General features: G+C 36.3%; 1 protein-coding gene across 3 annotated transcripts in view; it reads right to left on the minus strand.

Moving 5' to 3' along the window:
- Positions 1 to 704: 704 nt before the first annotated feature.
- LOC127634117 (protein FAM102A-like) overlaps positions 705 to 13,349 on the minus strand; it is a 68,316-nt gene continuing 55,671 nt past the window's right edge. Inside the window, exons 1-10 of one of the 3 annotated variants that reach the window (XM_052113529.1) lie at positions 11,688 to 13,136; positions 9,729 to 9,923; positions 7,319 to 7,369; positions 7,016 to 7,170; positions 5,922 to 6,046; positions 5,701 to 5,735; positions 5,543 to 5,598; positions 4,938 to 5,050; positions 4,287 to 4,446; positions 705 to 1,680 (exon numbers count right to left, since the gene is read on the minus strand). In XM_052113529.1, coding sequence (XP_051969489.1) covers positions 1,227 to 1,680; positions 4,287 to 4,446; positions 4,938 to 5,050; positions 5,543 to 5,598; positions 5,701 to 5,735; positions 5,922 to 6,046; positions 7,016 to 7,170; positions 7,319 to 7,369; positions 9,729 to 9,923; positions 11,688 to 11,717 — 1,374 coding nt within the window. In that variant the 5' untranslated portion in view covers positions 11,718 to 13,136 and the 3' untranslated portion in view covers positions 705 to 1,226. Of the gene's footprint in view, positions 1,681 to 4,286; positions 4,447 to 4,937; positions 5,051 to 5,542; positions 5,599 to 5,700; positions 5,736 to 5,921; positions 6,047 to 7,015; positions 7,171 to 7,318; positions 7,370 to 9,728; positions 11,091 to 11,687; positions 13,137 to 13,349 lie in introns of those variants that run through there. The other 2 variants (XM_052113534.1, XM_052113525.1) reach the window with 2 other exon arrangements.

The following is a 13,349-nucleotide window of genomic DNA, read 5'->3' on the forward strand; positions in this document are numbered from 1 at the left end:
GCATTACAGTAAGCTAAAAGCTACACTTGAGAGAAAGTATCAAGTTACACTACAAGCTACAGGCCAAAATTAGCTTGCTACATTTAAGCTACTTTTTTCCCCAGATGCACAGTGCATACTGTGATAGACAAAGCATCTAAAATACTTATTCACATGATGTTTATCTAAGCCAGGGTACAGTATAGTACAGCATAGTCCAATATAAAATGTTTGTGTATATGCTAGATGATTTTCTTCTGCAGAACACAAACAAAGATTTTAGAAGAATATATCTGCTCAGTAGGTCCATTTAATGCAAGTGAATGGTGGCCCGAACTCCGAAGGTCCAAAATGCATATAAAGGCAACATGAAAGGTGTCGGTGAGAAACAGATCAATATTCAAGTCTCTATTTACTAAAAATCTCCAGCGTTGACCAGGTGGCAATGTGCATTTAGAATGATTCAGGGAAAGTGGAGATTTATAATGGGGGAAAAAGGACTTTATTACTGATATGTTCCTCACCCATACCTATCATATAGCTTCTGAAGGCATTTTTAGGTGTTTAAGCACACTGTGTTTGTCTATTGCTGTGACTTAGTTGAAGAGCAGATCAAGTTTAATGAGTAATTTATGGAGAAATCTCATAAATCCAAAAGATTAACATACTTTTTCTGCAACTGTTGGTTAAAAATTGTAACTTTTCAGGAAATACATTGTTCCAAGGAGTAATCGCATTATCTTTATTTGAATAACAAGCGAATCAAATACAGATACTCTGAACTGGTCTTAAAAGGATAGCTCACCCAAAATCTAAACGTCTATCATAATTTACTCACCTCTATGTTATCAGACCTACTGTATACAAGTTTTTTTTTCTTGCCTGTGGAATACAAAAGATGTTAGACAGAATGTTAGGGACCAACAGACTCAGTCACCAATCACTATCATTGAATGGAAAAAGCTGCAATGAAAGAGAATGGTGACTGAAGTAGTCATTCTGCCATTTACATCTCCTTTGATGTTCCATGGAAGCAATAAATTAATATGGGTTTGTAACAATATGAGTGAGGGTACATGATGACAGAATAAAACATTTTGGGTGAACAAACCATTTAGAGTACAAACATATCCCTCAAATGTACATTCTGGTAATCCTGTGCTTGCGTATGAGGTACGTATGGCACAGGCATGAGAGCACTATAGCACATCTTCCGTCATTCACTCTGTCTGTCTTTATTTGGTATGCTATTTGGTATGGTCTTGAACCCACTGGCATAGCCTGTGGCAGTAGTCTGGAGGGCTGACTGTGGAGAATGTTCGTCCTGGGTTTATCAGTCTCTTCCACAGATATTCAAGCCTCTTTTTGAATCCATAAACAGTGAAGATGTCGATGATCCCAATAAAGTAACGCTGCTCTGCTCCATCAATGACGTGAAGTGGGTTCTTGAAGTTAGGAAGCAGTCTCCGGTTCTGGGCCTGGAACACTTGTAGATCGGCTGAAGATTGTAGATTGGCAATATTTTCTATTGTAAGACTTCCATTGTCTGTTCCACCATTGCCATAATGTGTTTCTGTTATATGACACTCTGTTGTAGCACAATTTAATTCTGAGGAGAGGAGAGCGGCGTCTTCCTCTGCCACCACCTCTGGAACAGTGGGTGTAGTGGGATGTGTTGGACTGGAGGCTGCATTCACTGACCTACAGCCAGCCAGAGAGGGTGAGAGGAACAGAAAGAATAAAACAACGTATGTTAGCTAACTCTTTACATTCAAATGAACATATTATTATTTCTGGGTTAAAGCTCTTTTTCGACTGCTGTTTTTCTACAGCAGATTAATTCACCTGGACTTTCCATGCTTTTGAGTGATGGGTAAATATACAAGATGATATGAGTAAAGTTTTTACATTTTAATAAATTCTAAGCTTATTTGCAGTTAACTTAAAAAGTTCTGCTGTGTGACAAATGCATTTTAAAAGCATACATTTTATTTTTAGTCTCATTGTTATTTACCTGATTGTAGTTTAGTCTAGTAATTTAGTTATTTCTTTGTGTCAATAATTTGACAATGATATTGAAGCTAGATGTTGTTTAACGTACATGACTCCCTGCCATTGGCTGAGTGGAGGAGAAAAATAAGGATCAGAAAACAGAGGTGAACATGATAATTAATGTTAACATTAAGTCACAGTCAGGGTGAAGCTTGTTATCCTTAAATACTAAACTGAGATAAGAGGTAGCCAGAAGAAACCATGAAAGCATAATCAAACATGAATATTCTGGAGTTCTCATGTCATATTCTGTGTGTGCCTAAAATACTGACAAAATGTAGATGCAAGCACATGCATTGCATTCAGTTGACTGGGTGGGATTGTGCTGATCATCTTATACTGTATATAAGAGTCAGACTATATTTGACCTTGACAGAGAAAAATAAATACAATTTATTTTGTGTTCCACAGAAGAAAGTAAGTCAAAATTCAAGAGTTTGGAACAAAATGAAGGTGAGTTGATGACAGAATTTTCATTGTTTGGGTGAACTACCATTTAAATTTGTGGATTCTAACGTACTGCCATTGTTGACAGATACCAACTATGTACAGTGGATATAAAAAGTCTACACACCCCAGTTAAAACAGCAGGTTTTTGTGATGTAAAGTAAAAAATTATAAATCATATCAGAATTTTTGCACCTTTAAATGTAAAAATGGCAAACTATGCAGTGCCACTCTAAACCAAAGTGACATTTCAGAGAAGAAAAAAACTTAAAATAACCTGTATAAGTGTGCACATCCCTGAACTAATACTTAGTTGAAGCACCCATTGTTTTATTACAGCACTAAGTCTGTTTGGACAAGAGTCTATTAGCTTGGCACATCTTGACTTGGGAATATTTTACCACTCTTCTTTGCAAAAACGTTCCAGATCTGTCAAATTGTGAGGGCATCTCCTGTGTACGGCCCTTTTCAGGTCCCCCCACAGATTTTCTATAGGATTCAGGTCTGGGCTCTGGCTGGGCCATTCCAACATTAATCTTTTTTTGCTGAAGCCATTTTCAGCTTTTTAGCAGACGCCAGAAGGTTCTGTGCCAAAATTGACTGGTACTTGGAACTATTCATGATTCTCTCAAAATGATGCAAGAAAAGCAGCCCCAAAGCATGATGCTGCCACCACCATGCTTCACTATGGGTATGGTGTTCTTTTGCTGATGTGCTGTGTTGTTTTTGTGCCAAAGAAACCTTTTACAATTTTGGGCAAAAAGTTCAATCTTGGTCTCATCAGACCATAACACATTTTTCCACATGGTTTGGGGAGACTGGATATAGGTTTTTGCAGGTTTTTAAGTTTAGCCAGCCTTTTTTTTTTTGTCGTCTTAAGGCTGGCGTCTTGCCACCCTGCCCCATAGCCCAGACAGATGAAGAATATGGGAGATAGTTGTCACATGTATGTAGCAACCAGTACTTGCCAGAAAGAGCTGTATCTCCTTTAATGTTGCTGTTGGCATCTTGACAGCCTCCCTGGCCAGTTTCCTCTTTGTCGTCTCGTCAATTTTGGAGGGACCTCCTGTTCTTGATAATGTCACTGTTATGCCATACTTTCTCTACTTGATGATGACAGTCTTCACTGTTGTTCCATGGTATAGCTAATGCCTTAGAACATTGTAGCCTGAAGGATACCTTTCAACAATGAAATCCCATTAATGCTTTGTATGCTCTTTGTGGCCCATGGCTCTTGTAGTAGCATGCAACCAAGAAGAGATTTATTTGGAGGTAATAAGAGTCACTTCAGGTGAAGATGGGTGTGTGCTATTCCCATGAGCTTAATGATTGGTTGATTCTGAACACAGCCACATACCCAATTATAAAAGTGTGTGCACACTTATGCAGTTAAGTTATTCTAAGTTATTCTATTTTATTTTTATTTTTGTTCTCTGAAATGTGTCACTTTGTTTTTCAGGTTGTAATTTTTACATTAAAGGTGCAATAATTCTGATATGATTTATCTTTGTTTCATTTTTTATATCACAAAAACCTGCTGTTTTAACAAGGGTGTGTAGACTTTTTATATCCACTCTATTCAAAAATCCCAATATTATTATTTTTCAATTCAATATACAGTACTTTTTTAATATAATGAGAGCATATTGTGTTAAGAGCACAACATAACATGGGCATCACCTTAAGTTTCTATTCACTATTCACAGTGATCAATATGACATATTTAGAGCTAGGAGGCAGTAATACTACACTTAAGAATCTTTATATTTTCACTGTTGTATTGCATGATCTAGCACATTTAAGCTCACTTTTTGGTGCGCATGATGAGTGTTGGGAAAGATAGACTCTGGCGTTCATCCTGGTGGAGGGGCTGATGGGCCAGCAAAAGACTGTAGTCCAACACATTGAGCGTCTGTAGAAAGGATGTGTCAAGTTCCACCTGGCGAATGAGCCATGGACGCTGGTGATCTGCCATATACACAATGAAAATCATCAGAATTTCTTTGATCAGCTTTGACTTAAAAAGGGTTCCAGCCCAAAGTTTTTTAATCTCTTGTTGAGCAATTTATTTTGTAATCATAAAACCCAGAAGAGAATTTTAATTCTCAACTACAAAAAGGATGTTTTCATGTTTGACAAATTGAACAACCATTGTAGTCTTTATGTAGCAACTTGTCAGCAACTTGCGGTATAAATGTGTTTACATTATTTTGTAGAACAAAACATGAAAGTCTCTTCAAGTAATGCTAACCACAGACCTTTATTTTTCTCATTAAATGAAGACCGCTATTCTAAAATCCCAAATGAAAATCCTTAGGGCTGGGGGAAAATCTATGGCTGGCCACCTGGGTTGGTCTTCAAATTGATGTCATGACTGTAAAGCTCCATTGACTTAAGAAATCAGAAGTATTCTCCCAGCAGAATTGCATCAAATAGTCTGAAAATTATATAGAGCTTACCAAGCTTAATGAACTGCCCCTCAAAATTGACATCCTTCAGAACAACAATGATCTGGCAGCCTTCAGGGGCTGGGTCTGTCCACCGGCTCACCTCACAGCCCTTAATATCATACCTAGTGAAACATTTAGAGAAATAAAGTATTAATGGAGCTATGGGGTGGTTTACATGAGGAGGTGTGTGGAATCTCTGCCACATACGTTTTCTAAGTGGAAGATGGATTGGATCTAATCTACTTTAGGAGAGGCTTGTGAAACTGTATTTTAGATCAATGTAAGTATAAAGTTTACATGCTAATCATTTGAGACTAATGGATGTTTAATGCGACTCTTTGTTGAGGAAGAGACAAAAGGTTAGGAAGCATAGTTCAAATTCAAGGGGACCATTATGCTCACCATTAGACTAAAGACTAAACAGCTCAAAGGCAAAGCAATTCTATGACAACTTATTGAAAGAATGTGAATTAGTGAGTCAAGATGAACCTCAAATATCTCTTCAAGTGTGATGGAGAGATTTCTCATTTCATTAAATAATTAAAAGATGTTAAATGGACACAGTGATTTTTCCATTTATTACAAGAAGCATTGATTGAGTTTGTAAGTCTTACCTTGCAGTGATTCTGTCATCCGGGTAGAAAACACTTTGCATCACAATAAAGTACTTCTACATACAGAAAACAAATACAGTTTTATAACATGTATATTCACAATCCATTAAAAGCATTAATGATATTCACTGGAAATTAAAGCTAAATAAAATAGCTACCATCTTCTGATGTGGAATTTTGATCCTGTGAACACCTGTAAGTTAAAAAGCACGAAGATTTCTTAAATGGACATAATAAAAGGTTAAGCATTTAGGGTTACAAGCCTTCTCTTGTAAATGATCATGTATTATACCTGCAAATCTTTCATTCATAATATATTATAATGACCAGTAATATCAATAAATGTCTAATGGTAATTTACCGGCTCTCGAGTTCTCACCTAAAAATTTGACAAGCAGTGAGTGTGGGTACTTCTCCAGATGTTCCATGTAGATTCTCAAGTTAGACAAGAGAAATCGCACTTCTCTTTTACTCTGTGTCTTTAAGAAGAACCGCTTGTCATTACTGAGAAGAGAGGTGAGGCATGAAAAGAGAGAAAGAGCTGACCAACCACGGGCATTGCCATAATGATTCAAATTGCCGCTGGATTGTTTTCTGGCTCCGTACATCATAAGAAGCAATGCAACAACCAATTCAAGCATTTCAGATAGCGAATGCTTGGTATTGGGTTAGGGTATAAAAATTAGTTCAACTTGTGCAGTTCTTGGCTTTCATAACAATTTGAAGTAGTTTATTTTATCAATGTAACTAACCTGGGTCCAAAGCTTCACATCATCCACCCACTCCTTAAAACTTTGACAGGTGACGCACTGTCAAAAATGGTCATTGGAACTGTTCAAGTATCGTAACTATGGAGCAACTTGCTTTAAGGCAATTTTTTACAAATTTAAGTTGCTAAACATTACACTATCTGCTAAAAACACAAGCTGATGCAAATGAAAACATTGGAGACCGGAAAGCGAAAATAGGCTGCCGTTATGAATTGTGGAACACTTCGCAATCAGGATAAAATCGGAGTTATGATATGCATATCAAAGTCCCTTTCAGGGAAGTCAGTTTATCTGGCCATCTTGGCTATGTCTTAGGCAGCTTTTTTTTCCAGTCATAAATGAATTGGGAAAGAACGAAATCTCCAGATATTTTTGTCAAAATTATTTTTCAATAGCATTTAAATTCAGCAATAAAATCTGACAACAGTGGTACCATACATTTTTATTCTTAAGCACAAATCACACTAAAAGCTTTTTTAGGCTGGTCCAACTAATGCACATTAAGAGTAAATTAAACAGGCTTATGTCTCTATCGAAAAGGCAACTGGCTCTTTTAACTGGCTTATAATGTGGGACTTCCATTCTTACAGCCACCATATTGAGCACTGCATTTTCTCTCATTTATTTTTCGATGAGAGGTCTCTTTACTTTTCTAGTTACACAGACTGTAGTGCATAAGCTCCCTGCGTGTGAGGCAACTCACGTTAGGAAGAAGTCTGCCTTGCTCTTGGAATTGCTGATGAATTGCAGATAGCTGCCTTCTGAGGAGAGGGAATGCTGATATTCCTTCTCTGTCATCCCAAGGGAGCATCGCATAGTGGCGAACACCGGCCCAGCATACGTCTCCATCCTGAAGTCCTTCACAAAGGCATGAATACAACAGTACAAATTCAGCATGCAAACAGGAACATGATCAACAGTTGCTTAGTCATAATGTCACATTTTTACCAGTACAGTAAATATCCTGAAATGCAGTAAGCAGTTTCCACTTTTACCTTTAACGTACCTTATAGATTTGTGTAACCTCAAGATTGTAGTCATCCTCAGACAGTTCATCCTAAAAATAAAGGATACAATTTGAAGTAGTGATACTAAGTAATGATACTTAGATTTTAGTGGATAACATACTTTTGCAGGCATCAGATACAGTGATTTTATTTTTGTAGTGTTGAGTGAGATACTTGTAACAAGTGCTTTAAGCCCCAAACAACAGGCAGCACATTCATGAGTTATACTGCTGCATAAGCAGACTGAATTCAATAGATTCAGGGGTCTGCAAAATCATCTCTGTGTGTGTCTGTGTTTATGTTAGCAAACAAGCACATGACTATGAGTGCAACCACACCATATTATATGAAGTTTGAGGGGATGAAAATCAGGGCATGCTGCCGAGTTTGCCTCAATGGCAGGTTCAGGCCTGGAAACGTTTGTGTGAATCTCTTACAATGGCAATAGGAAGCTACATGAAAGGTTTACCTTTAAAGGGGACATCTATCAAAAAATTTAACAAATGTCTATCCCTGAGTTTCAATCACTCAATGAGAAATATCCATTTAAAATCTTACTTGGTGAAGGAACCACTTCCTCCATAGTGGCCAATCATTTGCACAAGTGCCATACATTTAGAGAACACAATCAGTGAACATGTCCACTATGCACCACCTGATCTGTTACTTGATACTACTTGATGGGTATAAAGTATAAAGTATCTTTATTTATACCCCCCTCCCCATTTTATTATTTCCCTTTTATTATTATTATTATCATCAACTTATTTATTTCCTTATTGTTTTTATTATTATTTCTAATTATCATAATTATATTTACCTTTTGTTTTATGCTTTAGCAATATGTAATGCCAATAAAGCAAAAGCGTGTAAATAGTCAATGCTCTATGTCTAAACATGTTAATTTTATATTTAAGTGCATTAAACTGAAATATATCCAGGGGTGCAGGGAGACCCTTACAAAAAATATAGAGATCTGACCAATTTGCTGCAAATGTACCGTGAATTTCCAGAATTGTATTATTTTCATACGCAAATGAGCTTGGATTCGCCACAAATGTTTGCCAGAAGTTTGCAGTTCTTCAAACGTAGCGGTGAACCAGTAGCAAACCTTTGACGACAGTAAAGAGTTTACTGCCAAGCTCAGTTGCATGTGAAAATAGTGATTAGCGAATTTGTGGCAAGTTTGCAGCATGCTTGCATAACATTCGCATCATGTTTGACAGAACTCAAAAGTTTTGTTAGGGGAGACATTATAATGATTTGTGAAAAATTAAGAAACGTGTTTCGATGTGTGAAAAAACAAATGTCTTAGAAATACCAGTTCAGTTTATAGTTAAAATGTACTTTCCCTATATCTCAGAAAACATTGTATAGATACTGTACATATTGTGTATTATTTGTTATTAAATCACTGATAGTTCTGGTCCTGGATAATTGGTCAAAACATTGCTACAGCCCTGCTAAAATCCACAGTGTTCACCTAGATACTGCATACTGTACAATATTATGAAGCACCCTTAGAGAACTGGTTCTATCAAGGGAATAAATATTTTAGTGGAAGGATGGTGCTAAATAAGGAAGTTACTTAATAAAATAACTTTTAATGTTAATTTGTTGGTGATATTTATGTAGTATCCTTTTAATAACAGCAGTAAAGCACTTGAGTGCATAACATTACCCTTTTTGAAGTGATTATATTCACAATCTTGTAACTTATTACTTAATTGTATTTGTTTAGAAAACTACTTTGAACATATTCTCCTTTTTTATGATTAATAAAAACTACTGATTTTTGCTACAACATTTTGTGGCCTCTCTCGTGGTACTACCATGCACTCTTTGGTCCAGTGCATTGTTTGAATTCTCTGTCCCTCCTCCCTAATGTGTGCAATACAATGGTGTTTGTAACCTAAATACTCCAGAGATAATTACCAGGATAAAAATGGCATTGATCAAACTAAAACATAGCAAAGTGTTGTTCTACCTTCACCACCACAAACACACAGTCTCCATGGACATACCAAAATAAACATGGCCCTTTCAGTGGAGCTTCATACCAATTCATGGTAAATGGAACATGTCTGTATCCTTGGAGGTCTTTGATCATCCCAAAGATTTTTTGTTTCTCTCATCTTTTGTTTTACTAGCACTTCAATATTAAGTATAGTTATTGCATGATCTCAACTCTATTCATTTCTATTCAAGGAAAGGTTAAGGAAAATGGCACTGAAAATCTAGACTAATTTATAGCTCTTATGGTTATTTAAAAGTCCTCTATAAATTTCCTTTTTTAAAACCAGTGATTTCAACAGTGGTTTTGACAGTCTTTGCTCTGTAATCATTTCTTGAAGATGGAAGTGCTATATAATAGGGACTGAATCGGTTGATAAACATGGGTATACTCACGGGTAAAGGGTTGTCAATTGTGTTCTGCACAGCAGCACACAGTCCTTCTTTCATCATACAGGTGAGGCTGTAGAACTCATGCTGCTGGTCGATCTCAAACAGACCCAGCAGTTTACACTGCTGCCTCAGCCCTCCCCACTGCCTCCTCTTCACTGTGCGGCTGTGTCGGCTCACATTTGCCCCTGACATTTCCATCTGCAACACATGATATTCATGTATTTGTAAGGAATACACCTGTTGGTTAGATCCCTTGACCCATACAGTCTCTTTCTTCTGTGAAAATGGACCAAAAATACTGATGACTCATCTTGCACTACACAGATTTTGGTCCAATTAAATGCTCTCTAGAATGAGAATGTCCCTCCCCCTAATGCCATGGTTCATGGCTGTGACGTATATAAAGCCTGGTGGCTATTTGAAAAAAATAAAAGGTGATGATCCCTTCGATATGTGTTGCCCAAACTTCCTGTTTAGAAAAAGAACATATGTCAACATGGCAAAGAAAACTGCATTCATCAATTGAGATTTCCCAAAATCTTTAATTATCTTTATACTCTAATATAGTGTGTAAATTGTCACCTCAATTTTATTTTATGACAAATGGTTGCTTGGCAACAGTGAAACAAAAATCAAATAAAATACATGTTTACAAGATTCCTGTGCCTTCGAGGGGCAAAAAGCAAAAATACATTAAAAAGCAGTTCACACAATCAGTTACAATACTTACAGTGTACAATACAAAACAATCAAAAATGTGCTGTAACCATCTGGAGAGGGTTAAATTAAAAAACCTATTAATTAATTTGTCTCATTAAAAGCTGGAATTCTTGGAAAAAGAAACATTGTCATAAGTATTTTTGAATAAGCTTTATTGTGTTTTCTTTCTTTCTTTTTTTTTTTAAATGAACCAGTGAAACAATTTTGTTTTAAAGCATTTGTCCATCATATCAAAGTCTGAAACTCTTGAAAAAATAAATTGGAATATTTTGGAAAAGAGGAGGCAAGAACCGGCTTGACAATGTAAATGATATTTTAATGTAAAACTGAAACCAAAAGACACAAACACACATCGGATGGACAGCTGCCCATAAACGCTCTATCTCTCGGTTTCACCACCGTCTGCAGTCGGCCTTTACCCCTCTTGGAGGCTTGATTAGCCTGATAAGGGGCCTGATGTGTAAAATCAGGACCCGGCCCCGCTCTGTCACAATGATGTTACCAATGACAGATGTATTTGTCATCATAGTTGTTGTCACCATATTAAGCACATGTGATTTGAAACAGGAGATCTTGAACACAGTGTATGTCTTCTTAACAACAGAAGAGGGAACCATGTTTCTCTTCAAGTGCCTCAGAGATCGTCTGTACCGAACAGGAAAATACTTAGTTATTTAAATCCCCCAATTACCAGAGAGTGCAGCACTATGAGAGCACAGCACAAATCTGACATGCCATCAGCTACAAAAAAAAATTAAAAATACTGTTCCTTTATGCCACCAGTGTGTCGTTTTCCCATAAGGAAACCATAGTTGTAAACCACTGTAGATAACTTTGGCTCATTTTTACAGTTCAACAAATACCCATTTTGGTGTTTCCTCCTAGCTAAATGTTTTTTTTTGTTTGTTTTTTTTACCAGTCTATAATATATATATAGTGACTGAGAAGAATTAATCGGACAGAAGATTATTTGTTTTCAGTTATGCAGTCAGCTGCTTTGCCTGAACAAATTAAATTTTTCAATCTAATTTGAACTCTTTTTCACCCCGAATTTTATTAATGTGAATCTGGCAAGATCTGTATCTGATGTGCATTGTAAATGAACAGTAAATACAAACAGGAAAAGTGCGAGCTCATCATCATCAGATATCAGAGCAACTTGGACATCGCCCGTGAGTTTACCTTGGATTCGACAATGAAAGAAACAACCGTTCGTCTTAAAAAAAAATGATGAGTACATACCTCAGTTTGAGTCATGATGGAAACGCTCATACATGTAAAAGTCTCTGCAGGTCGTTGCTGAAAAACATTGAGTGAGGCAGAAAGACAGATGAGTTCGCGCGATCAACCCCTCTCATGAGAGTGACCGCGAGGCGACTGCAGCAGCCCATCCCACAGTCTGTAATGTAGTGAACCCCTGTGCTCAGATCCGCACTGCACTTTAGCAACTGATGGGCCAGAATCCAAAAATGAGCATAGGGTAAAATTATTTCAAATGTAATAGATTTAAGATGCCTTATAAAATGAATATTCCGAGTTCAGTACAAAAACTCAATTGACAGCATTTGTGGCATAATATTGCAAAAAAAAGAAAGAAATGAAAGGAACAATTTTGGAGTGTTTAAAGGCAAACATTTTGAAACGTACATTTTACATTAAATCCTCTGTTAGAACGAGTTTATTATTTGTGCCTTAAAGTTCCATACATATTGTTTGTCTTGTGGCTATACTTTTAATTCTTACATTCTTTATGGATTGGCCCCACACACTTCTATTGTAAATTGCTTACTCCTTACTGTAATCCAGAGTTTTTGTTTATTATTATTTTTATTTTTTTTAAATGAAGGACAGGTTGAAACTAATTTTTGTTGTAATCAACATTATGCCACAAATGCAGTTGACTGAGCTCAACTGCCAGAATATTCCTCTAATACATGTTTATTTAGTCAATACATATATTGTAACATTTTGTAGTGTGCATGTCAAAATATACTATCTATCTATGACAATAAAACTTCATACAAATGTAATTATGAAACAAATGACAGAACTAGAAAAAAAGAAAAGAAAAAGAAAACATGAAACTAAAGAAGTGTTTGCATATGTCCTGTTTAATTTGATGCTGGATTATGTGTGATATAACAAAAATGTGTGCATTCTAATCATTGTCCAGAATTATTTAGCAATTGCATTCAAGCACTCTTCCTTTAAAATTAAGTCTATTTACAAAGAGAACAGCATTTTCGAAAATGCATCTAATTAAATATTGGCTTCAATGGTTCCCAAACTTCAAGCATGACAAAAAAAACATCCCTTGTCCCATTATGCTTTATCCACATTCAACTGCACGCAGGTCTTTCCCAAATAGGTGCTAAAATTGTTATTTTACTTCACTGACTACACAAAGAATTCTCCAAAGTTAAGCATCTCATGACTAGTATGTTCTTAAGTCAAGATTATGACCACTGAATGTGCAATACCCCGTTGACTAAAATGTAACTACATGTTTAAAAATGCCCTGATTGTTTTATGAAATTATATTCATTAACAGATTGACTGGAGCCCAGAGTGTAGAACAGCAAGCTTTGGAATACATTGTTGCGTGGCTCTGTTCAGGAAGTGGTACATGAGTGAATCCAACACCATTTGTTCTTGTGATCAGATGAAAAACTACAACCTGGAGTGTCTTAATCAACTTTTTTAGGCTTTTGCATCTTCCAAGTTACAATCCCTATGAAAGTGCCTGAAAAAAGGGGTACATGTGGTTACTACAGTAGACTTACAGATAGTAACTGAAGTATTAAAATGATGGCCATTAATGATGATAACATTAAATTTAGAGTAAATGAATGAAATAAATGAAATCTCAATGTTGCACACATGCTTTGTAATACATATATCTTG

The sequence above is a fragment of the Xyrauchen texanus genome, chromosome 4 (genome assembly GCF_025860055.1).
Source record: "Xyrauchen texanus isolate HMW12.3.18 chromosome 4, RBS_HiC_50CHRs, whole genome shotgun sequence".
Classification (NCBI taxonomy): Eukaryota; Metazoa; Chordata; class Actinopteri; order Cypriniformes; family Catostomidae; genus Xyrauchen; species Xyrauchen texanus.